Below are 26113 nucleotides of genomic sequence, written 5' to 3' on the forward strand. Positions count from 1 at the left end.
TCCGATAAGAAAAGTACACAAATATTGGAAACTGCCATCATCCATTCTTTTGCTTTATGTTATGACAGCAAACTGAGCTAAAGCAGAAGAAGCGCCATCCATGTCTCGGCTTCATAAGTCAACAACAGGTCAGCAGCAACAGTTTCATTCCCTACACCAAATCCTGTCCCCATACATGTCAAGTGTTGTTGTATCCGTTTTATTATGGCATGCCATTGCTGTGCTTTTGCTTTCAAATTTGGCCTCTGCTGAGGGCATTGAGGCCACAAATGGAGGCACAAAACACAGAGGTGAGGTGATCTATGCCCACAATGGCGCTGTTGCCACTGATGACGGTAGATGCTCAAGGATTGGGAAGGATGTTCTGAGAGAAGGAGGGCATGCAGTGGATGCAGCAGTGGCTTCTGCCCTTTGTTTGGGGGTTGTGAGTCCTGCTTCAAGTGGCCTTGGTGGTGGTGCCTTTATGCTTCTCAGGTTTTCTTTTTTTAATTATTATCTACAAATGTTAGTCGTTAATTATTAGTTTTTTTTTATTTTTCCCTCCCTCTTTTTTCTCTTTTCCCACCAAACCAATCTTATAATTCCTTATGCTTCTCAGGTTGAATAATGGGGTGGCAAAGGCTTTTGATATGAGAGAAACTGCTCCTGCTCTTTCTTGCAAGGTACCCTTTTAACTCTTTAACCATCTAAATCATTATTTCCTTTTTCAATTTTTGGATTATTCGTATGCTTATTATAGTTTTTTTTATTTTAAAATTGATGGATTTGTTATACGATTGAGACTCAAGAGAAAAAGAGAGAAAACCATTAAAAAAAACTCAAAATTTTGATCCTTGTTTATTTCATTTTCTTTCATCATTACATAACCTTGTATTGATTTTTTTTTAACACAAAGGCTAATGGTGTCTTTAGGCACTAAATTATTAAAGAAATAAAATAAAAAGTATCTGATAAAAATACAAGGCATGTTTATTTTTTTTTCTGTTTTCATTTTCTGTTTTTATTTTTAATTTACAAAATTGATACATTGTTTTAAACTGTATTCTTAGTTTTCAAAGATTTTTAAGGACGGGAACCCTGAAAAAAACTTTTTTTTTTTGTGTTTTCTGTCAAACATTTGAAAACAGGAAATAGATTGAAAGCAATGTGACAGTTTTACATATCAAAAGTAAAAACATAAATAAAAAAAGGAAATGAATGCAGAAATAAATTAAGTAGTTGTTATATTAAAATAAAATATTTAACCAACATGGGGTGTTAGGGTTAGAAAATAACCATATAGTACAAACATTTGAAAACAGAAAATATATCAAAAACAATGTGACAGTTTTACCAATTAAAAGTAAAAACATAAAATAAAAAAGAGGAAATGGATGCAAAAATAAATTAAGTAGTTGTTATATTAAAATAAAATGTTTAACCAACATGCTGTGTTATGGTTGGAAAATAACCATACAGTACAAACATTTGAAAACAGAAAATAGATTGAAAACAATGTGACAGTTTTACAAATTAAAAGTAAAAACATAAAATAGAAAAGAGGAAATGCATGCAGAAATAAATTAGGTAGTCGTTATGTTAAAATAAAATGTTTAACCAACATGGTGTGTTATGGTTGGAAAATAACCATACACCTTAAGCATGTGGTTAGGAGTTTGATCCTTAGATCCATGTGCATGCTAGAACACATATTGGGAGATATTAATCCATTAAATAGATTTATTTTATCTGGAGGAATCCTTTCTGAGACAAATTTTATTAGGGAAGACAGTATTATTGCATTAGAAACCCAAGTGTGGTAAGTGTTTCCTTTCTTAATAAAATCGTGTTACTTTTGGATGTTTAAAATCAGCACTGATTTTAAAGTTTAAAACATAAAAATTATATAGTACTTAATTTTTTAAATAGTTGTAAACAATTCATAAGGTGTATTAAACATGATTTATCCATTTTTGTCAGGATATGTATGCTGGAAATACTACTTTGAAGGCCAAAGGTGGCCTATCTGTAGCAGTTCCTGGAGAACTTGCTGGCCTTCATGAGGCGTGGAAACAACATGGGAAGCTTCCATGGAAAAGACTTGTAAAGCCAGCTGAGTTTCTAGCACGTAGAGGGTTTAAAGTATCACCATACCTCCACATGCAGATGGAAGCATCAGAGTCAGATATATTGGAAGACAAGGGTCTTCGTAGCATATTTGCACCAAATGGAAAACTCTTGAATATAGGTGACATTTGCTACAATAACAAACTAGCTGAGACTCTCAGAACAATATCCGAGTCTGGTCCACAAGCCTTCTATGATGGATTGATTGGTCTTAATTTAGTTAAAGATGTTCAGAATGCTGGAGGGATATTGAGCATGAAAGACCTCAAAAGTTACACTGTTAAACAGAAGGAACCCATATCTAATGATGTTCTTGGACTAACGCTCCTTGGCATGCCTCCCCCTTCAGGTGGGCATCCAATGATGCTAGTAAGTCTATCTGATTCACTACCTATGTGTTATTGTTAACAAGTTTTTTCTTTTCTTGATATCTACCTTATTATTAGCAAATTAAGGGACTTAGCCAATGCTGTCTTTTGTTACAGCTGCTGAACATTCTAGATCAATATAAGCTCCCTTCTGGCCTTTCTGGTGCCCTTGGCTTCCATCGAGAAATTGAAGCTTTGAAGCATGTATTTGCCGTGAGAATGAATCTTGGTGACCCTGATTTTGTAAATATAACTGGGGTTCTTTCTGATATGCTTTCTCATAGTTTTGCTAAAGTGTTGAAAAATGACATCAATGATAATAAGACTTTTGGCCCCAGTCATTACGGCAGCAGGTAAGCTCCTAAGTTCATTGAGTTTACACTAATTTTCACATTGATTCATGCCTGTGCTAGTTAATTAGGTTCTTTAGATTCCATGTTTGTCTTATGCTACCTCACACACTAGCAATATGCAGCTTTTGGTGTGAATGACAAGAATAAAATGCAGCAAATGTTGACAATTAATGCATCATAACTTGCGCGTCTCCATAAACTAGAGTTGAAAGATTCAATGAAATCAATTTCTTGACCAATTGGTTTCATAATATAGTCAACTTGAAACATATAGAAAGATATATCTTGATTGAGGAAGTGTCTGCAACTTGTATATAAAGGTTGACTTTAGGTGTTTTAGGCATTTGGTCAACTTGATTATGCTGTACGTGTCTATCTAAATTGTATTTGTCCTTAAAAGTAGCCCTGATTTCAGTTTAGTTCAAATTTAATTTAGTTTTTGTAAGTACAAATGATTTTAATTTATAGATGCATTTGGCTTAACGGAAACTGAGAGGTGATGCAGCTATGTTACTACGCGGTTTACAACAGAACAACTATGTAGTGAACGACACGGTTTACAACAGAACAACTATCTAGTATCTAGGCTTATTCAGTTAGAACCACCAATGTCATTTAACCGTCAAGTGAAGTAATGAATTCAATCTTCACAAACCAGCATATAGTAGCAGCCTCACATTACATTCTGTTACTCACAGTGTTAACATGACATGATAAAAAGGAAGTTTAAAATGATTGTATGTATGGGCACTAAGTTGTATTATATATATAAAGATCCAATTAAAAATAAGTTCTAAACTAAAATTAATTTTGTGGCAATACAGAATTCTCAGTTGTGCTGAACTGTGTTTGCAGGTGGAATCCGATAAATGATCATGGTACAAGTCATTTAAGTATAATAGATCCCGAGAGAAACGCCATTTCCATGACTAGCACTGTAAATTCATATTTTGGTTCAAAGATCCTTTCACCAAGTACAGGAATAGTACTGAACAATGAAATGGATGATTTTTCCATCCCTAGAAATGTTACCAAGGATGTTCCACCACCAGCTCCTGCCAATTTCATCAAGCCAGGAAAGCGGCCACTATCATCCATGTCACCCACTATTGTCCTTAAGGTAATCAATCCTTTATCAAGATTTGACTTTCTTAAATGTGGATATCCTCTTCCACATTACCATCCATGTCACCCACTAACATTCATTTCACCCACTACTGCTCAAGTTGAGCTTCATCAAGAGATAGAGATAAAAAGAATTTTAATTTATTAAAGGTTAAATTAGTCAATTGGTCCCTGAACTATTTGAGTGTTTTCAAGTAGATCTTCAAACTAAAATTTATTAATTGGGTTCTTCATCATGTAATTTTTTTAAGTGAATCACTAGGGTTTTTTTGTTTAGGGACTTAATAAAAAAAGAAAGTTTCAAGACCTATTTGAAAATGTTCAAATATTTTAATATTTTAGAAACCAACTGAGTAATTTAACCTTTATTAAATAACACAATCACTCTTATCACGCATACAAAAGAACAAATCTTGATTGCAATGGTTATGAAATCCTTTCACTATTATTAATTCAAGGTACTCATATTCTTTACTTGCAATGATTTCTTACCATGCCTATACAGGATGGGAAGCTAAAAGCTGTAGTAGGTGCAAGTGGAGGTGGTTTCATCATTGGTGGAACTGCAGAAGTACTTTTGAATCACTTCGTTAAAGGACTGAATCCTTTTTCTTCTGTAACGGCTCCAAGGGTCTATCATCAGGTACTCTATTTAAAGTTTTTGGGGGGTTGCTTGTTATTTCTGCCTCTGATTGGTAAGCTCTGATATGCAGAAACTGATAAACAACTTAATTATGTGCTTATTGAATAAGTGTTTGTCATTTAAGTGATGTATAAGTTGTTTCTTTAATTCAAGAGGAAATTAAATATGATTAAACTGTTTTCATAAGTTGTAATTGTTTTCATAAATTATACTGGAGAACAAATTGAATTAAGCTAAGAGCAACTTATGGACAAAATAATAGGCTATTTTCATAAATACTTATGCCACAAGATAAACTGTAATAAATTCTTCCCAACGCACCTTAAGAGTGTTATAGATATATTATATATATAATGAATGGCAGCATTAAAACCGAGGAAAATTTTTATTATCACTTATCAGAATTTAAAACTTCTAACTTGAATCCATATTTTTGTCCCTGTAAGCTGTTTCTCTTTCTCCTATGTATGGTTCATTTCAATTGATAAGAATTTTGTCTTTATGTAGCTACTGTTATTCTGATATTTTTCTCTTTTGTGATTGTGACTACATACTTATCTCGACATGTTGTTTTATGCAGCTACTACCTAACGTGGTTAATTATGAGAATTGGACAACTGTGTTCGGTGACCACTTTGAAGTTCCAGCTGATATCAGGAAAGCCCTTAAAAGTAAGGGTCATGTCCTAAAGGGTCTTGCCGGTGGGACTATTTGCCAATTCATTGTTTTAGACACTATTGTGCCCTCCAAACAAAATAAAGGGATTGAAAACGAAACGCTTGTGGCAGTGAGTGATCCAAGAAAGGGTGGTTTTCCTGCAGGCTTTTGAGATAATTCATCTCATCTATGCAAGTTTTCTCCTTTACATGATTCTTATACTGCTTGCTGTATTTCGTTAATGGGAATAAAAAATCTATACAATTTGGCTTCTGGTTATCTCAAAGTCTCTACAAGTTCAACTACCCTGCTTGTTCTCATCTATGCAATTTTTCTCCTTTACATGATTCTTCTACTGCTAATTGTATTTAAATTGAATAATGGGAATGAAAAATGTACACAATTTTCTTCTGGTTATCTCAACAAGTCTCTACTCCTACTCCAGAAGTTAATTACATCACTTTGCTTCCTCTTCTGCCCTTGAGAGCTTCCTACACCAATCAAATTACAAGAAAAATGATGAAGGTCTGAATTAATTTATACTGGAGTGGATATTACACAAATAGAAGTAATAAATGATAATTTCTATAAACTCTATCAAAATAAAAGGGGAATGCATAGAATTAATCTCTAATTTTCACTTATGAAGAGGATTTATCACTTGATGACTCAATTGATGTACATTTATAAGTCTGCCATGATCACTCCACTAGGAACACACAATCGAGAATGACGCTCTCAACCAGCTTCTTCTGTATATATGCCAGTGTTTTGGTTAACTGTTTTCTCTTTCCTCTAAATTTCCCTAAAATTGGAGTGGAGACAAACATGGAATAGAGATTACAACTCCTTCATTTTCTCTCCATTCTTCATATTTCTAAACCAAATGTGATAATAAAAAAAGTGACCTCTTATTCATTTCCCTTTTATTCAAACACATCTCCCAATAACCAAATGTGTAAAGTCGTGAAGATAGCTTGATCCCATAACTTCATAATTCATAAACACATCTCCCAATTTATTTTTTTAATATTTAGGATTATAGGTTGTCATAGCTGCTACGAACTTTTTTGTTGGTAAGTGATTATTGACTGATTATAGCTGCTATAATTATAACATTTGCTTACCTCAATTATATGATATTAGGCGTGTTTTATTTATTAAAAATTTTCCCTTTAATATGCTAAGAAGACAAATGAGACAAAGCATTCTTGGCCTCCTTTAAGAAATTATTTAGAGATCGATCAGGACGATGGTTGTAGTTGGGCGATCAATTTCAATTGCAATTATACTCATTATATGATTATATTATCATATTGAAGTTCTTTTTATTATAAAATAAAATGCGATGATGGATGGTGTAATTATACGAAGCAACCAAGTGGGGAAGAAAAGGCAATAAAACCACATTATTCAGTCTACTTTTTTCTTTTTTGCTTTAGCACAATCATGGAAAGCAATATATATCTAATAGATGACTTAAAAAATTATTAAACTTTGCATTATCATTTATTACATTACTTAAATAAAATGAATTGCCGCTTAATCTTTTTTTAAGGCTAGCTAATCCAAATTAACACTCTATTAACAAGATTCCATGTCAATTATTCGTGAGACATAGCATGCAAAACATTACAAAATGGATGAGTTTGAGACAAAGGTGTAGGTAGTAGTGTTTACTAAAAGTGGTTAAGACATGGCGATGGTGAAGAGAAGCATTGGTGTTTGTAAGAGGCTTCCTGGTTCTTCTTCTTGTTTGAGCACTTCAACTGCAACAAGTGATAATGATATTGCTCGGAGGCTTCAGCTTCCACCATTTGATTACAAACCACGGCCATACAAAGGACCTTTGGCTGATGAAGTTTTTGCCAAACGGAAAAAGTTCCTTGGTCTTCCTTGTTCCACTTCTATCAAAAACCTGTGAGTCTCCAAAATTGATCAACCTTTTATTAGTTACTATATGATAATCTTTTATCTATGTTTTCTTAATTTTACTTTCTGTGAAAATTGAGTCAAAGAAATGAAGTATAAATAATTGTATTATTTGAAAATGAGTCTCCACAAGGACTATCATATATTTGGCCCATCACCATAAGTGAGGAGGAGTTATAGCTACACATTATTTAATACATTTTGTATGATACTCTTTCATTAAAATTTATGGAGAATTACAAAATTATAAATTATGGAGTAGAATTTATTCTTGGGGTGTCTTTGTTTCAGAATTTTTTTATATTTTACTTTCCATATTTTAAGTGGATTCCATCATTGCTGCATATATATAAAAACACATATTATTAAGGCCACACGAATTGCTCCTTGGCTGAAAGCCAAGTATTTGCAGATTCATAAGTTGAGGATAGCAGAATATGGAACTTATCTTAAAAACAGGAATTTAACTGTAAATAATACAGCATCACAAGAGTTTATATTGTGTAAATGAGAGGCCACGTCATGCTGTGCAGCCATATATATCAAATCCTATTCATGTCCAAAATATTAAGTCCAAAATATTACTTCAAAATATTCTAGCCATATATATTAAGTCCAAAATATTACATCAGAATATTCTAGCCATCAGAATATTTTTTGATGTAATATTTTGGACTTAAGTTGAGGAAAGCCAAGTATTTGCAGATTCACATCATGACGTGGCCTCTCATTTACACATATAAACTCTTGTGATGCGTAATAAATGGATTATGCTCTTAATTCACACGTGCTCTCTTTATGCAGCTACTGTTATTCTGATATTTTTCTCTTTTGTGATTGTGACTACATACTTATCTCGACATGTTATTTTATGCAGCTACTACCTAACGTGGTTAATTATGAGAATTGGACATATCTACCTCTGAATTTAGCCGGACAACTTTTTATGTTAGTGGGTCCAATTCTGACTGGCATAAAGAGAGCACGTGTGAATTAAGAGCATAATCCAGAATGACTATATTAACTAAATTATGCTCTTAATTTACACGTGCTCTCTTTATGCCTGTCAGAATTGGACCATTAACATAGAAAGTTGTCCGGCTAAATTCAGAGGTAGATATGTCCAATTCTCATAATTAACCACGTTAGGTAGTAGCTGCATAAAACAACATGTCGAGATAAGTATGTAGTCACAATCACAAAAGAGAAAAATATCAGAATAACAGTAGCTGCATAAAGAGAGCACGTGTGAATTAAGAGCATAATCCATTTATTACGCATCACAAGAGTTTATATGTGTAAATGAGAGGCCACGTCATGCTGTGAATCTGCAAATACTTAGCTTTCCTCAACTTAAAATATAAGTTCCATATTCTGCTATCCTCAACTTATGAATCTGCAAATACTTGGCTTTCAGCCAAGGAGCAATATTCGTGTGGCCTTAATAATATGTGTTTTTATATATATGCAGCAATGATGGAATCCACTTAAAATATGGAAAGTAAAATATAAAAAAATTCTGAAACAAAGACACTCCAAGCATGTGATATGATTCTTCGGAGTTTAAAAAATATTTTGGATGGAACGGGGAATCTTTCATCAAGTATGTATTGAAGTAGTCTCTCACCTAACTATAAAGGTTATTATTGGAAACTACACGTTTACGATTATTTTTTGTCTATTAAAAATTTGTATTAATATTTATAATAATTAAGTTTGAGTAAAAAAAAAATATCGAACGTCTAAATAAATAGTGTCAAATTGTCGTATCTTAATCCAAATTCGAGTTTTATTGTATTAAGTATCAAATACTTGTGAAATATTCATATATTCCAGAAGATGCCCAGATATCTCAGTCCTTAAACCCCTTGCTAAATCCATATAATATATTCAAAAGACATCGTTACTCGTTAAGATCTATCACTAGTTTGATAACTACTAGAAAACCCCAGATGAAAGAATATGTCCAGTCTTCAAGAATGGACCAATGCTCCTTAACTGCTACTTCTGAGGAGCAATATGTCGATATCGAAATCCCCGAACAACTTATCAGAGGATGGCAACAATAGGGATACACTCATCTTCATTATGGAGCCATTAGACTGGTGTTATCCTTACATGGTAGAAGAGGGCTTCTCGTGACTGCCAGAGTCTCTCTTCTAGACTCCAGTTATATCCATTATGAAAATGCTATGATCGGAACCGTTCTAACTACCCTTCATGCGGGAAGCGTGGTTCTCACCATCTTTCCAAATTACAACGTCAGCTTGAGAGATCCCACTCTCTCACAAAGAATGAAAGTCCAAATCCAGATCACTGGAGCAGAACAAGTATCTGAAGCTCATTCAACTACCTTGCACCATCAGATTATATATAGATTGCAGAATCATGCTGTAAATCTATCTTTGCCTACTAGCCATGACAGTGCTCTATTTGTTCTGGCTAATAACCAAGAAGAAACTCCATCCATTGTCCAGATCCCCAGAAACATTTCTAGGAAAGAATTGCAGGAGTTGATCCCTCTTCAATGGGTAATTGGTTACGAGAAGCTCAGAGAAAATACTAAACCTCTTAGTACTTCTCAGGCTACTTTCAGAAGATCAGTAGATGAGCTTGTGACCACAACCTTCAAGAAACCTGATGAAGCCAGTAGTAGCAACTCTTCAGAAGTTTTTCATTCTTTAATGATAAAACCTAAAGTTAAAGAAGACAGCAGAATGCCTATATTTGCTGTCAAAGCTGATGGAAGTGTGATATATTCAGATAAAGTAAATGGACACTTTATCTGGGATGTTGCTCCAGAAATGTGTGATCCAGACTGTTCTTGTGATGAACACAATGGAGACACAGATGAAGAGGAAGATGATGATGAAGAAGATGAATGGAGGCCAGATCCAAAGCCTTGCAAACCGCCTCCACCACCACAAAGAAGAAGCGATCCCGAGAATGGACCATGGATGAGGATAAAGAAGAAATTCCCGGAGGATCCTTTTTGGAAAGAAAAAAGGATGGCAGAAATCCTAGGTTGGAGTCATCCATCTCTAAAGATTCCAGCAACACCTATACCTTGCATGATGTTTTCCTCCACATCTATGATCAAGAGTTTCCATCTCTTGAAAAGAAGACAGATCCAGTGACAAAAGTTTCAACCAAGCCCTACATAATCCCGACAGAAGTAGGGCCAGAAGGAAAGCTCAAAAGCCCTAGTCAGGCCGAAGAAGTCTTAAACTGGCAGACAGATAATTCCAGAGCTCAAAATCATCTCTTGAAAAAGATAGATGAGAAGATTGACAAGATATGTACCCAAGTGAGCACAAATGATGAGAAGCTATAGTATCTGTCTGATAGGATGAAAAAGCAATACCATCAGCTTTCCAAAGAAATTGTTCGCCTTGAAGAAGAATGGAGAAAGACTACTTTTGGGGCAGCATCTGATGCCAAAGAAAGAGAAATAAGGAGGCTTAAAGCTCAAGTTCAGGATCTAGATCGATACATAGGGTCAAAGATGACAGAAAAACAAAAGTCTGTCTTAGATCCGTATTCCTTTTTAACCCCTCATTCTCCCACTTTCTATTCTCCATTTCCAAACCCTCCAGACTATTTATTTCCCAAAGCTAGCCAATCTTGGTCTTTGCCCACAGCTTCTGCTTATAAGAAAAAACCAGAACCTCCAAAGAAAGAATCTACAAGATTAAATATCTCTTCCCAATAGTCAACTGGATCTCCTACAAGAATGGGAGAAACCCAAAACAATGACCCTCATAACTTTCAGGATTCCCAAGATCCATATTCCCAGTTTTCGATTAAAAAAAAAGCAAAAAGCCTCAGAAGAAACTGATGAAACTGAAACAGAATCTGAAAGATCTTCGTCAGAAACTGAAAGATCTTACTCTGATGAAGAAGAAGAGAATGGATACATGGACATCTCAAATACATTGATGGTTCGCTCCACAGAAGAACCATTCTATGATTCACCTGTAGAAGAGGAACCGGTGATTTCTAAGAGTTCATCTTCCAAGCCAAATACAGGACCCTGGTTTACCCTTGATGATACTCCCCCAAGGGAGTGGAGGAAAAAACTCATCGAGATGGGAGCATGGCTGGACACAAAATTCATGAAAGATGCCGATCCTTACAAAGTGATTGAAGAATTTTGTTGTCGAATGACGGGAACACTGAAGGAATGGTACCACAATCTAGGAGCTGTGCGTCAAAATCAGTTCCATGAACTGGGATCTACCACAGCCGTTCTAGGAACTCTCCATCAATAATTTATTGGAGAAAGGAAAATCATTGAAAGAAAGATGAGGCAAGAATTCGTTGAGATGAGGTGTTGTTCTTTAAAAATAAAATATTTAGACAGACACTTCCAAAGAATGAACTAGAGATTTTATCTTCTCAATGGCCTTAATGATCCAAGCCTAAAGATACATATGTAGCATCATTATCAGAGGAGATACAACCAGAGTTAAACAAGATGGTAACAGCCGCCCAAATGGATTTTTCGACCATGTCTATGGGACAAATCCACCAATTTACTCTGGAGGTCGTTGACAAATTATGCAGGCAACACCAGTATTTCTCTGACATCATGAACAGAAAAGCCAAATATACCAGAGCTTGCAGAAAACCTTACTTGGAGATCAAATGCAGAGAGAAAGCTTGTCACTGCTCACCGAAGAAAAAGAAAGCTATACAAACCCAAACAAAGGAGAAAAGGAGGCCACTAAAGTTCTTCAGGAGAAGCCAAAGGAGAGGAAAATCCAGAGGACAAAGATGTTTCATATGCAACCAGACAGGACATTTTGCAAAAAATTGTCCAAAAAAGTCACAAAAAGCCATAAGACTAATCTCTCATCTCCAAATTGGTGAATATGAAGATATAGAATCTCTGTATTCTGAACAAAGCGAGCCAGATGAGGAGACTGAATTTGCCTTGAACCAGACCGATTCTTCTGATGAAGAATCCTCAGCACCTCCAATTCCCATCTTCTCCATACAAGAAGAACAATCGATCAAGCCTGCAATTCCTCGACCATGCGTTGAAATTCAGGTATTGGCAAAGAAGTTTGAAAAACCAATTAAGGTTATTGCCTTTATTGATACTGGAGCTCAAAGGACGATGATGGATCCAGATATCCTTCCACAAGAATGTTGGAAAAATGAAGTGGCCTACTTTGTAGCAGCGGATGGAAAGGTTTTCAAAACTGACCTAGTGACACATGCTCCTATAGGTATCAAGTTTTTCCCTGATTGTATCATCTGGACCAAGGTGATTGGAAGCAAATTGCGTGATAGAGATCTCCTCATAGGAATGGATGTGTATACTGCTGCCAACAAACTCCAAATACATTCTACTGGGATCAAGTTCAAAAGAGAATTCAAGCCTTTCTCAGAAACTACCAGGCTCTTCTCTTTGGCGGAAGCCCCTCTAGAAGTTGGAGAATTTAAACAAAAAATTTCTTCCCTGTGTGCAGACAGTCATAAAGAATTCAATCATCCATATCCTTTATAGAAAAATGAAGAATACTTTGTTGACTTGAAATTTAAGCTAAATGAAGATATTAATCCAACAAAAGCAACTCATCCAGGAATGACACCATCAGATCTTCAAGCAGCCAGAAAAGAATGCCATGATCTACTAAGGCAAGGATTGATTGAGCCAACTAAGTCAAACTGGGCATGCCAAACTTTCTATGTAGAAAAAAGGGCTGAAAAATTAAGGGGAAAGAAAAGGTTAATCATTGACTATAAGCCTCTTAATCATTTTCTTAAAGATGATAAGTTCCCTATCCCAAAGGCTTCATCTCTCCCCACCTTGATCAGAGAATCAAACTTATTTTCAAAGTTTGATTTAAAATCAGGTTTTTGGCAACTTGGCCTAAAACCAGAAGATCGATACAAAACAGCATTTTGTATTCCAAATGCTCAGTATCAGTGGACAGTCTTACCTTTTGGTTTAAAAGTAGCACCTTCTCTCTTCCAGAAAGCCATGACCAAAATCTTTGAACCCATCTTGGAAAACACTCTTGTCTACATAGATGACATTCTCCTTTTTTCAAAAGATATTGCCTCTCATAAAAAATTGTTGAACCAATTCTTTGAAATAGCAGATCAACATGGGATCATGCTTTCAGAAAAAAAGATCCAGCTTGCCCAATCCCAGATTGATTTCTTAGGGATGCATTTTTCCCAGGGTACCTACAAGCCTCAGCCTCACATAGCTCAAGAGCTATTAAACTTTCCTGATGAAAATCTCACGGTTAAACAAATCCAACAATTCTTAGGAATTGTGAATTATATCCGAGATTTTATCCCCAGAGCAGCCCAATATACCAGTTCTTTATCCAGACTTTTGAAGGAAAACTTTTCTCCATGGTCAGAAGAACAGACGATAGCTATCAAAGAACTCAAAAAGATTGCTCAAAATCCCCCAGCGTTGAAGATCCCTGGAACAGGCCAGAGGATATTACAAATTGATGCAAGTGATCATTATTGGAGAGCTATCATGATAGAACAAGAAGGAGAGAAGAATTATTATTGTGGCCATGCTAGTGGACAATTCAAGGAAGCAGAAAAGCACTATCACACCACATTCAAAGAAGCTTTGGCGGTAAAAAATGGAATCAAAAAATTTTATTTTCATTTAAGGGGACACCGGTTCCAGGTTCATATAGATAATTCATCATTTCCAAAAATCTTGGAGTTCAAAAACAAGATACCACCAGATCCTCAAATCTTAAGGCTCAAGGATTGGTTCTCTAGATATGATTTTTGTGTGAAACACATCAAAGGGAAGAATAATCTGATTCCTGATTTCCTATCCAGGCCAACCCACAAAACTGTTAAGGTAATAACCTCCACTCACTCCTTCCCACTGATATTCATGGCAAAATCATTATCTGAGACAGCCAAGACTGTTAAGATGTTCCCTCCAGGACTAGTCACCCCTACTCCTGCACAAATCCTTGAATATGCCAAGTCCCATTATTTCCATTTTCTACATGAGACCATGAGGTTCAAACATACCCCAACAGAGATATTTAACCCTGAAATACCCTTTGGAGGTATATTTGAATTGTTCTGTGATGTTGGGTGGGATCTGTGTGAACCAACCATTTGGGCCATCTGGTGTAACACAGTGCAGTATTCAATTTCCATCGCCATAAAACCTTTGATGACATACAACATGTTGACAGATCCATACAAGGATGAATATCTTTTATGGACGATGTTAGAATGGTTTTCTCCTTTGGCATGGTGGCGTATGAAGTTGAAGCAAATTCTGGATATTGAAAGACAAAAAGGGATTTTAGAAGATCACATAGAGAATTTAGTTTCTATTGTGATTATTCATCGTCCTTATTTCATGGAACAGGGACAACTCTGGTCTAGAAATGAAGCTTAAGTCTGGGGAACTTTTGAAGCATATCCCTTGGAAGAAAGTTATCGTCATCCGCTAGCAAGGCATCTCTGTGAGATCAATAATTACTCATACAAGACTGTAGATCCAAATCTGCCAACTTCATCTCAAAGGCCAAAAGAAAGTTATCCTACTGATAGGATAATACCCCAGAATACTAACGATGGACAAATCAGAACAGAGTTTTATATTCCAGAACCAGTGTTTCAAAAGGCAGAAGATTTAGCTGATGATTATTCTTCATTAGACAGAGACTGGGAAGACTATAATGCTCAATTAATGGAGGATTTATTGCACAAGAAGAAGTACTGTTATCATCACCCGGTATATGGAAGTCTCACAAGATCAGAGGTGCAAAATTACAACTTGTCATTATCCACCAGATCCGACTACAGGTCAGACTAATGTCGGATGGAAAACAGCTGTACAGAGGTGTGCTGTAGAGAGAGTAATCTTCAGGATAAGGATAACCCTTATCTTATCCTGGTTGTGTGCCACGTGTCAGTAGTTTAAAGGTTGCCTTATCTTGTGACTATGCAACCTTATCTTATCAATAATAAAGTAGATTCTATGTTGTAATAATCTTATCTTTTCACGGATAAGATTTTGGATGTTAGTTTCGAATCCTCTCCTATATAAAGAGGATGAGTCTGTATGTTAAGGCACACTGAATTCAATAATGCTCTCTTCTTACTAAAATGTCTTTCTTCTAAAATTTCTCACTTCTCTGAAACTCTGATTCATATAATGATTATCATTTGAAACTCTCAACAGCTAGTATGTTCTACACTCGCCTCTTAGGAGGATCTTGTGTATCAGAACGTCGAATATTGATATCAATTGGTGTGTTATCTCTTTAGTTTATAGATATCTTGCATCAAAGTTATCATAAACTGCTTAATGTCTTGGGTATGGCTCAACAACATATCGGATATCCTGAGATAATGGATATCTATAATGCTTCAAAGAGACAATCCATACGCTTGGTATAAGTTGCTTTCAAACGTTTGCCACGCGTAAGGTAGCTTTAATCAAACAACATAGCATGTATACACCTTAACTTTAAGGGTGTGTTCACTATAGAAGAGAAAAATAATATTAAAAAAATATTCTTTATTTTGTGAAATTCACGGGCTTTAATGATTTACTTTAATTCAAATCAAATTTCTTTTATTCTCATTCTTTTTATTTTCATCTTCTAAATCAAACAAAACATCTTAAGACCTAAGTGACAAAGTGCTGAATCAAGTTCTGAAGTAGGACGACGAAATTCTAAGGACGAGGTTTTTCGGGGACCACTTGTCCACACCAATCACGTGTTATATATATATATATATATATATATTAACCACGTGTTTATATATATATATATATATATATATATATATAATGAGCTTTTAAATAAAATTAGTATACAGAAATTAATCGGATTTGAGAGTTGGCTGTGAAAATTTATTTTCTATAATGAAGAAAGGAAAATTTAGCATATTTTTTCCATCTAAATGATGAGCACTTTATATAATTTATTCTTAATTAATTTATTTGTTTAATGTAGTTTCATGAGTCCTTGAATAATATTTATTATAGTAATGAATGTATTCTATTTTTATCATTAAATTACTTTATGCTAATGAATTTAAATCAATAAGATGTTTTCAAAATTTTGCATTTAATCTTTTATATAAAAAAAGTATGACATTTAATGTGTCCTTGAAATAATTATTTAATTTTTTTTGCCTAGTTATAATTATTTAATGCTAAACACATTTAATATTTATTTAATGTGTTTTTCAAATGGGAGATTTTTCCTAATCTAAAATTTATTGTTTCATGAGTCCTTCGAAAATATTTCATAATGTAATGAATGTATTCTATTTTTATCATTAAATTATTCAATGCTAATGAATTTAAAACAATAAAATATTTTCAAAAAATTATATTTAATATTTTATATAAAAAAGTCTGTCCTTTTGACTATTGTCATATTTAAATTATTTTAACTATTGGAGTACTAATAAAAATATTTATACTTTGTATTAAAAAAAAGTACTATAGTAATGTAATAGTATGTTCTATTTTTTTTATAATACTGTTGTAATATTTTAAATATTATTGTCCTAATAAAATTCTCTCTCTTCAATTTTTTCATAATCTCTTTTAAGTAAAATGCTTGAATTGTATTTCTTTTTTTTTTTTATCACTATTAGTGCGGAGTATTCTTGGAGAATATGATTAGTTATCTTTAGTATAATCTTTTCTCTCAATCACATTTTTTTCCTCTACGAAACGAAACATTATGTGAGGGAATTAAATTCAAAATCAGTATAATCAATCACTTATTGTATTTCATGTGTACACTTTTAGCTCTTTTTATAATTGATATTTATGTATATGATATGAATGTAATTGGTTTCAAGAATTTCACATAAGATTGCTCTCATATAGCATTTTATTTGAGACTCGTTAGTCAATATGTAAGTAGTAACAAATTATTAATATAAAAAAAATGTCCAAATAGTAACTACTAACCAGGCTCATACAATATGTTTACCTGGGGCTGGGAGTACATCTCAATCTTTTTTTTTTTTAAATAGTACATGTAATGTAATGTACACAATTCACAGTATGATGAGCGATGCCTATTATAAAAAAAAACTGTGTTCACCCTTCCAAATCGGTTCTTCTCAACAATAATATTTAATTAGTTAAATTCTCCATTAATATATAATATATCTATAACACTAGAACATAATCAACAAAACCGAAATTTAGTCAACGTAATATAAGCACCGAGGTTGCCTTGATCCACTTTTGACTATAATCAATAACACTATATAATGCGCACTCCGATAAGAAAAGTACACAAATATTGGAAACTGCCGTCATCCATTTTTTTGCTTTATGTTATGACAGCAAACTGAACTAAAGCAGAAGAAGCGCCATCCATGTCTCGGCTTCATAAGTCAACAACAGGTCAGCAGCAACAGTTTCATTCCCTACACCAAATCCTGTCCCCATACATGTCAAGTGTTGTTGTATCCGTTTTATTATGGCATGCCATTGCTGTGCTTTTGCTTTCAAATTTGGCCTCTGCTGAGGGCATTGAGGCCACAAATGGAGGCACAAAACACAGAGGTAAGGTGATCTATGTCCACAATGGGGCTGTTGCCACTGATGACGGTAGATGCTCAAGGATTGGGAAGGATGTTCTGAGAGAAGGAGGGCATGCAGTGGATGCAGCAGTGGCTTCTGCCCTTTGTTTGGGGGTTGTGAGTCCTGCTTCAAGTGGCCTTGGTGGTGGTGCCTTTATGCTTCTCAGGTTTTCTTTTTTTAATTATTATCTACAAATGTTAGTCGTTAATTATTAGTTTTTTTTATTTTTCCCTCCCTCTTTTTTTCTTTTCCCACCAAACCAATCTTATAATTCCTTATGCTTCTCAGGTTGAATAATGGGGGTGGCAAAGGCTTTTGATATGAGAGAAACTGCTCCTGCTCTTTCTTGCAAGGTACCCTTTTAACTCTTTAACCATCTAAATCATTATTTCCTTTTTCAATTTTTGGATTTTTCGTATGCTTATTATATTTTTATTTTTTTTTAAATTGATGGATTTGTTATATGATTGAGACTCAAGAGAAAAAGAGAGAAAACCATAAAAAAAAACTCAACATTTTGATCCTTGTTTATTTCATTTTCTTTCATCATTACATAACCTTGTATTGATTTTTTTTTTAACACAAAGGCTAATGGTGTCTTTAGGCACTAAATTATTAAAGAAATAAAATAAAAAGTATCTGATAAAAATACAAGGGCATGTTTATTTTTTTTGTGTTTTCATTTTCTATTTTTACTTTTAATTTACAAAATTGATACATTGTTTTAAACTGTATTCTTAGTTTTCAAAGATTTTTAAGGAAGGGAACCCTAAAAAAAACTTTTTTTTTCTGTTTTCTGTACAAACATTTGAAAACAGGAAATAGATTGAAAGCAATGTGACAGTTTTACATATTAAAAGTAAAAACATAAATAAAAAAGGAAATGAATGCAGAAATAAATTAAGTAGTTGTTATATTAAAATAAAATATTTAACCAACATGGGGTGTTAGGGTTAGAAAATAACCATATAGTACAAACATTTGAAAACAGAAAATATATCGAAAACAATGTGACAGTTTTCCCAATTAAAAGTAAAAACATAAAATAAAAAAGAGGAAATGGATGCAAAAATAAATTAAGTAGTTGTTATATTAAAATAAAATGTTTAACCAACATGCTGTGTTATGTGACACCCTCTACCCCTCACATATATATTAATAAAGGAATAAAAATTCAAATATTAATTAAAAGTATTTTTAAAACATTTTTAAATACAAGCTTTTCAAATGGGTAAAAGGCTCACATTCACTTTCTTCTACATCATATTCAAATTTGTCCAAATAAATAATAAAGTCATCTCGACTCAAAGAAAGTCATATAAGTCTCATACAATTAATATAGAACCTATATCCTAATATCACATCCTATCAGAGCGTGGTGTTCTCGTGTCCTCTAGCATGAGGTTCTTCATAGTCATCCACCTATTCATCTGCTCCCCCGAACACAAAGTTCAAGATCATCACAGGATCCAAACACAAACAGCAAACCGGGAGTGAGTCATCACATTGCTAACTACTAGAGAGAAACAACACAACATATAATAGCCAAATACAATTTACTTAGCATATCTCACATTATTTCATCACTTTGTCATTTATCAATCACACTTTTCATCCATCAATCACACCTTTCAATCATCAATCATTATACACAGGAATCACACACTCCGATCAAGACATAATAACACATCAATTTCATAATAAACAATTAGCAAGCGTATGCGACAGTTATGCTAAGACTCAAGCCTATATGCAATGTGGTACCATGTCAGTGAAAAACCACCCTGGGACGCTTAGGAGTACATAACAAGACACACTACACAATGAGTTTGTCAGGTCACTCTCACTAAGTAAGATCATAGGGAGACCAGTCAGGGTCACGATGTTTTGCGAGAATGCTCCAACCATATGGGATCAACATAGGCTTAAAGGAGCACTCAAACCCGGTGACCCCCAAGGCCTACACTCCGAAGAGTCCGTCAGGGCCTCTCCCTTTTGATTCAGGTCCAACCCCTAAAATTATTTTAGCACACAGACACTGTTTGTGAATTATACAATACCCATGACCTCACACTCGTGTTTTAAACACGTACAACATATTGCGCTACAATTTAACATTGGTTCCTAAATAGGAAACCTACGCTTTCTGTTTAACACTGCGCATTTACACTTTTCTCAAGATAACACTGGTCGGGTTATTGTACAATTCACAGCTTACAACACAAATAATGTCACATCAAGAGTTAATCACACACTTATTTATAACCAAAACTCATTCATAATTTCACATCTCATAATGTCACAATCCACCATCACATATTTCATTTATAAGCACTACTCATGAATTATACAATACCCCCGACCTCACACTCGTGTTTCAAACACGTTTAACACATTGTGCTACAATTTAACACTGGTTCCTGAATAGGAAACCTACATTTTCTCTTAAACATTGCGCATCAACGTTTTTCTCAAGATAACACTGGTCGGATTATTGTATAATTCATAGCTCACAACATAATTATTGTCACATCAAGTGTCAAACACACACACTTATTCACAATCAGATATCATGCTCACAATTTAACATCTCATAATATCACATCAATCATCTCATTTTTACATGTATCTCGCAAATTGACACATTCAACTTTGTACTACTCAATCTTCACTATAATATTATAATACCATTATAATAACTTATTACACCTTATAACTTATACACATCACACAATAATAATATTTGCATGATACAAAACATATATATGTATATGTATATAGTAAATTAAACTACATTGTTTTTAATCAAAGAATTTCTTTAACAATCAATTTAATATTACATCAAAAGAAATTACCACTAGACATTAACTTTATAATTTTCTTTAATTTATTATTTTAGTATTACAATAATTATATACACATAACATGTTGATTATCGTCGTAGAAAAATTAGAACAAGATAATAATTTGTATAAAATAAGTCATTGAATAATATTATTTAAAATATAATTTACGTTAATAAAAAGAGCTTAATTTTTCTAAGGGGTTCACACTCAACACAAGAACACATTAATTTCATAGCAATTTCTCATTGGGACATCAACTGATTCATCAAACATATATAATTCACTGTAATAATTAAAAGGATAAAATAAAAATTGCAAGAACACCCCAAAGCCCATTCCAATTGATATCTCTAAGGATCCCTACACATGTTCTCACTAATCTCCAATTGTGAATAACTCATCCCTTACCTCTAAGCGGACTCACGTTCCTGAGATTCCTCCAGTTATTCCTCCGACTGCTCCGATAAAATTCTCAAACGTCAGAGAGACGGAGAAGAGATTGAAGCCTCCACTTGTACTGTCTTCATGCGATTCCTTTTTCTCCTTCCACGAACATTATCTCACAAATCCCAACGGTGAAAGTGTGCGAAATTGAATTTCGAACAACATACCCAAATTTCATGAAAATCCAACGGTTAACGAAACCGGGATCGTAATTTTACTGAGACCGTTTTTGGTTTCTGCGGGAAAGGAAAAGACTACAATGCGAAAGGTATTTCTCTGAGCTCAAACATGATATCAAAATTTCCAACGGTGAGAATTCTCGGAATTGAGCTGCGAACTTAGTGTTCAAATTTCACGACGATGAACGAGTCCGAGATCGTCGTTTTTCTGAGATAGGTTAGGTGGCCTGCGGAAAAAAGAGAGGGTTTTGGGAGAAGAGAAAAAAACGAAATTGTGAGGCAGAGAAAACTGCGGAGTCAGTCTGAAAACTGACCTAGCATGTTGCTATTTATAGCTAGGGGCATTTACGACCTATTATTTACTCTATTTATTTATTTATTATTTTATAAAAACAAACTTTATTTTATTCTCTATCAAACAAATAAATAAAATACTCTTTTTATTTTCTCTCAAATCATTATTTTAATTAATAATTATATCTCCTTATTTATTTATTTATAAAATCTCATCATTTTTTTAAAACTCTATTTATTTATAAATAACAATCTTTTTTAATCTAGTTTACGAAAATTGGGATGTTACATGGTTGGAAAATAACCATACAGTACAAACATTTGAAAACAGAAAATAGATTGAAAACAATGTGACAGTTTTACAAATTAAAAGTAAAAACATAAAATAGAAAAGAGGAAATGAATGCAGAAATAAATTAGGTAGTCGTTATGTTAAAATAAAATGTTTAACTAACATGGTGTGTTATGGTTGGAAAATAGCCATACACCATGTGGTTAGGAGTTTGATCCTTAGATCCATGTGCATGCTAGAACACATATTGGGAGATATTAATCCATTAAATAGATTTATTTTATCTGGAGGAATCCTTTCTGAGAAAAATTTTATTAGGGAAGACAGTATTATTGCATCAGAAACCCAAGTGTGATAAGTGTTTCCTTTCTTAATAAAATCGTGTAACTTTTGGATGTTTAAAATCGGCACTGATTTTAAAGTTTAAAATATAAAAATTATGTAGTACTTAATTTTTTAAATAGTTGTAAACAATTCATAAGGTGTATTAAACATGATTTATCCATTTTTGTCAGGATATGTATGCTGGAAATACTACTTTGAAGGCCAAAGGTGGCCTATCTGTAGCAGTTCCTGGAGAACTTGCTGGCCTTCATGAGGCGTGGAAACAACATGGGAAGCTTCCATGGAAAAGACTTATAAAGCCAGCTGAGTTTCTAGCACGTAGAGGGTTTAAAGTATCACCATTCCTCCACATGCAGATGGAAGCATCAGAGTCAGATATATTGGAAGACAAGGGTCTTCGTAGCATATTTGCACCAAATGGAAAACTCTTGAATATAGGTGACATTTGCTACAATAACAAACTAGCTGAGACTCTCAGAACAATATCCGAGTCTGGTCCACAAGCCTTCTATGATGGATTGATTGGTCTTAATTTAGTTAAAGATGTTCAGAATGCTGGAGGGATATTGAGCATGAAAGACCTCAAAAGTTACACTGTTAAACAGAAGGAACCCATATCTAATGATGTTCTTGGACTAACGCTCCTTGGCATGCCTCCCCCTTCAGGTGGGCATCCAATGATGCTAGTAAGTCTATCTGATTCACTACCTATGTGTTATTGTTAACAAGTTTTTTCTTTTCTTGATATCTACCTTATTATTAGCAAATTAAGGGATTTAGCCAATGCTGTCTTTTGTTACAGCTGCTGAACATTCTAGATCAATATAAGCTCCCTTCTGGCCTTTCTGGTGCCCTTGGCTTCCATCGAGAAATTGAAGCTTTGAAGCATGTATTTGCCGTGAGAATGAATCTTGGTGACCCTGATTTTGTAAATATAACTGAGGTTCTTTCTGATATGCTTTCTCATAGTTTTGCTAAAGTGTTGAAAAATGACATCAATGATAATAAGACTTTTGGCCCCAGTCATTACGGCGGCAGGTAAGCTCCTAAGTTCATTGAGTTTACACTAATTTTCACATTGATTCATGCCTGTGCTAGTTAATTAGGCTCTTTAGATTCCATGTTTGTCTTATGCTACCTCACACACTAGCAATATGCAGCTTTTGGTGTGAATGACAAGAATAAAATGCAGCAAATGTTGACAATTAATGCATCATAACTTGCGCGTCTCCATAAACTAGAGTTGAAAGATTCAATGAAATCAATTTCTTGACCAATTGGTTTCATAATATAGTCAACTTGAAACATATAGAAAGATATATCTTGATTGAGGAAGTGTCTGCAACTTGTATACAAAGGTTGACTTTAGGTGTTTTAGGCATTTGGTCAACTTGATTATGCTGTACGTGTCTATCTAAATTGTATTTGTCCTTAAAAGTAGCCCTGATTACAGTTTAGTTCACATTTAATTTAGTTTTTGTAAGTACAAATGATTTTAATTTATAGATGCATTTGGCTTAACGGAAACTGAGAGGTGATGCAGCTATGTTACTACGCGGTTTACAACAGAACAACTATGTAGTGAACGACACGGTTTACAACAGAACAACTATCTAGTATCTAGGCTTATTCAGTTAGAACCACCAATGTCATTTAACCGTCAAGTGAAGTAATGAATTCAATCTTCACAAACCAGCATATAGTAGCAGCCTCACATTACATTCTGTTACTCACAGTGTTAACATGACATGATAAAAAGGAAGTTTAAAATGATTGTATGTATGGGCACTAAGTTGTATTATATATATAAAGATCCAATTAAAAATAAGTTCTAAACTAAAATTAATTTTGTGGCAATACAGAATTCTCAGTTGTGCTGAACTGTGTTCGCAGGTGGAATCCGATAAATGATCATGGTACAAGTCATTTAAGTATAATAGATCCCGAGAGAAACGCCATTGCCATGACATGCACTGTAAATTCATATTTTGGTTCAAAGATCCTTTCACCAAGTACAGGAATAGTACTGAACAATGAAATGGATGATTTTTCCATCCCTAGAAATGTTACCAAGGATGTTCCACCACCAGCTCCTGCCAATTTCATCATGCCAGGAAAGCGGCCACTATCATCCATGTCACCCACTATTGTCCTTAAGGTAATCAATCCTTTATCAAGATTTGACTTTCTTAAATGTGGATATCCTCTTCCACATTACCATCCATGTCACCCACTAACATTCATTTCACCCACTACTGCTCAAGTTGAGCTTCATCAAGAGATAGAGATAAAAAGAATTTTAATTTATTAAAGGTGAAATTAGTCAATTGGTCCCCGAACTATTTGAGTGTTTTCAAGTAGATCTTGAAACTAAAATTTATTAATTGGGTTCTTCATCATGTAATTTTTTTTAAATGAGTCACTAGGGTTTTTTAGTTTAGGGACTTAATAAAAAAAGAAAGTTTCGAGACCTATTTGAAAATGTTCAAATATTTTAATATTTTAGGAACCAACCGATTAATTTAACCTTTATTAAATAACACAATCACTCTTATCAAGCATACAAAAGAACAAATGTTGATTGCAATGGTTATGAAATCCTTTCACTATTATTAATTCAAGGTACTCATATTCTTTACTTGCAATGATTTCTTACCATGCCTATACAGGATGGGAAGCTAAAAGCTGTAGTAGGTGCAAGTGGAGGTGGTTTCATCATTGGTGGAACTGCAGAAGTACTTTTGAATCACTTCGTTAAAGGACTGAATCCTTTTTCTTCTGTAACGGCTCCAAGGGTCTATCATCAGGTACTCTATTTAAAGTTTTTGGGGGGTTGCTTGTTATTTCTTCCTCTGATTGGTAAGCTCTGATTTGCACAAACTGATAAACAACTTAATTATGTGCTTATTGAATAAGTGTTTGTCATTTAAGTGATTATGTATAAGTTGTTTCTTTAATTCAAGAGGAAATTAAATATGATTAAACTGTTTTCATAAGTTGTAATTGTTTTCATAAATTATACTGGAGAACAAATTGAATTAAGCTAAGAGCAACTTATGGACAAAATAATAGGCTATTTTCATAAATACTTATGCCACATGATAAACTGTAATAAATTCTTCCCAACGCACCTTAAGAGTGTTATAGATATATTATATATATAATGAATGGCAGCATTAAAACCGAGGAAAAATGTTATTATCACTTATCAGAATTTAAAACTTCTAACTTGAATCCATATTTTTGTCCCTGTAAGCTGTTTCTCTTTCTCCTATGGTTCATTTCAATTAATAAGAATTTTGTCTTTATGTAGCTACTGTTATTCTGATATTTTTCTCTTTTGTGATTGTGACTACGTACTTATCTCGACATGTTGTTTTATGCAGCTACTACCTAACGTGGTTAATTATGAGAATTGGACAACTGTGTTCGGTGACCACTTTGAAGTTCCAGCTGATATCAGGAAAGCCCTTAAAAGTAAGGGTCATGTCCTAAAGGGCCTTGCCGGTGGGACTATTTGCCAATTCATTGTTTTAGACACTATTGTGCCCTACGAACAAAATAAAGGGATTGAAAACGAAACGCTTGTGGCAGTGAGTGATCCAAGAAAGGGTGGTTTTCCTGCAGGCTTTTGAGATAATTCATCTCATCTATGCAAGTTTTCTCCTTTACATGATTCTTACACTGCTTGCTGTATTTCGTTAATGGGAATAAAAAATCTATACAATTTGGCTTCTGGTTATCTCAAAGTCTCTACAAGTTCAACTACCCTGCTTGTTCTCATCTATGCAAGTTTTCTCCTTTACATGATTCTTCTACTGCTAATTGTATTTAAATTGAATAATGGGAATGAAAAATGTACACAATTTTCTTCTGGTTATCTCAACAAGTCTCTACTCCTACTCCAGTAGTTAATTACATCACTTTGCTTCCTCTTCTGCCCTTGAGAGCTT

The 26113-nt window shown here is 34.0% G+C and overlaps 2 protein-coding genes across 6 annotated transcripts; both read left to right on the top strand.

Annotated features, from left to right (window-relative positions):
- Positions 1-5669, top strand: LOC100819288 (glutathione hydrolase 1). The gene is made up of 7 exons (XM_003538456.5): positions 1-474; positions 599-662; positions 1960-2475; positions 2592-2827; positions 3683-3947; positions 4458-4595; positions 5176-5669. Exons 1-7 carry the CDS (start codon positions 101-103, stop codon positions 5422-5424), a joined length of 1842 nt encoding a protein of 613 aa, XP_003538504.1. The 5' UTR covers positions 1-100; the 3' UTR covers positions 5425-5669.
- On the top strand, positions 428-26040 carry LOC100813586 (glutathione hydrolase 1). Of its 5 annotated transcripts, XM_041006930.1 has the most exons (9): positions 428-474; positions 599-662; positions 17521-17926; positions 18049-18113; positions 22331-22846; positions 22963-23198; positions 24054-24318; positions 24830-24967; positions 25547-26040. In XM_041006930.1, the coding sequence occupies exons 4-9, from the start codon at positions 18057-18059 to the stop codon at positions 25793-25795; spliced, it is 1461 nt and encodes a 486-aa protein (XP_040862864.1). In that variant the 5' UTR covers positions 428-474; positions 599-662; positions 17521-17926; positions 18049-18056; the 3' UTR covers positions 25796-26040. The 5 variants fall into 5 exon arrangements, 4 of the variants coding, with proteins under 4 accessions (XP_040862864.1, XP_040862865.1, XP_014619731.1 ...); XM_041006931.1 differs by lacking the exons at positions 428-474; positions 599-662 and adding an exon at positions 6748-7172 and having other exon boundaries at positions 17521-17929; positions 18053-18113; XM_014764245.3 differs by lacking the exons at positions 428-474; positions 599-662 and adding an exon at positions 6748-7172.
- The last annotated feature ends 73 nt before the right edge of the window (positions 26041-26113 follow it).

This window comes from Glycine max, chromosome 11 (genome assembly GCF_000004515.6).
Source record: "Glycine max cultivar Williams 82 chromosome 11, Glycine_max_v4.0, whole genome shotgun sequence".
Taxonomy (NCBI): Eukaryota; Viridiplantae; Streptophyta; class Magnoliopsida; order Fabales; family Fabaceae; genus Glycine; species Glycine max.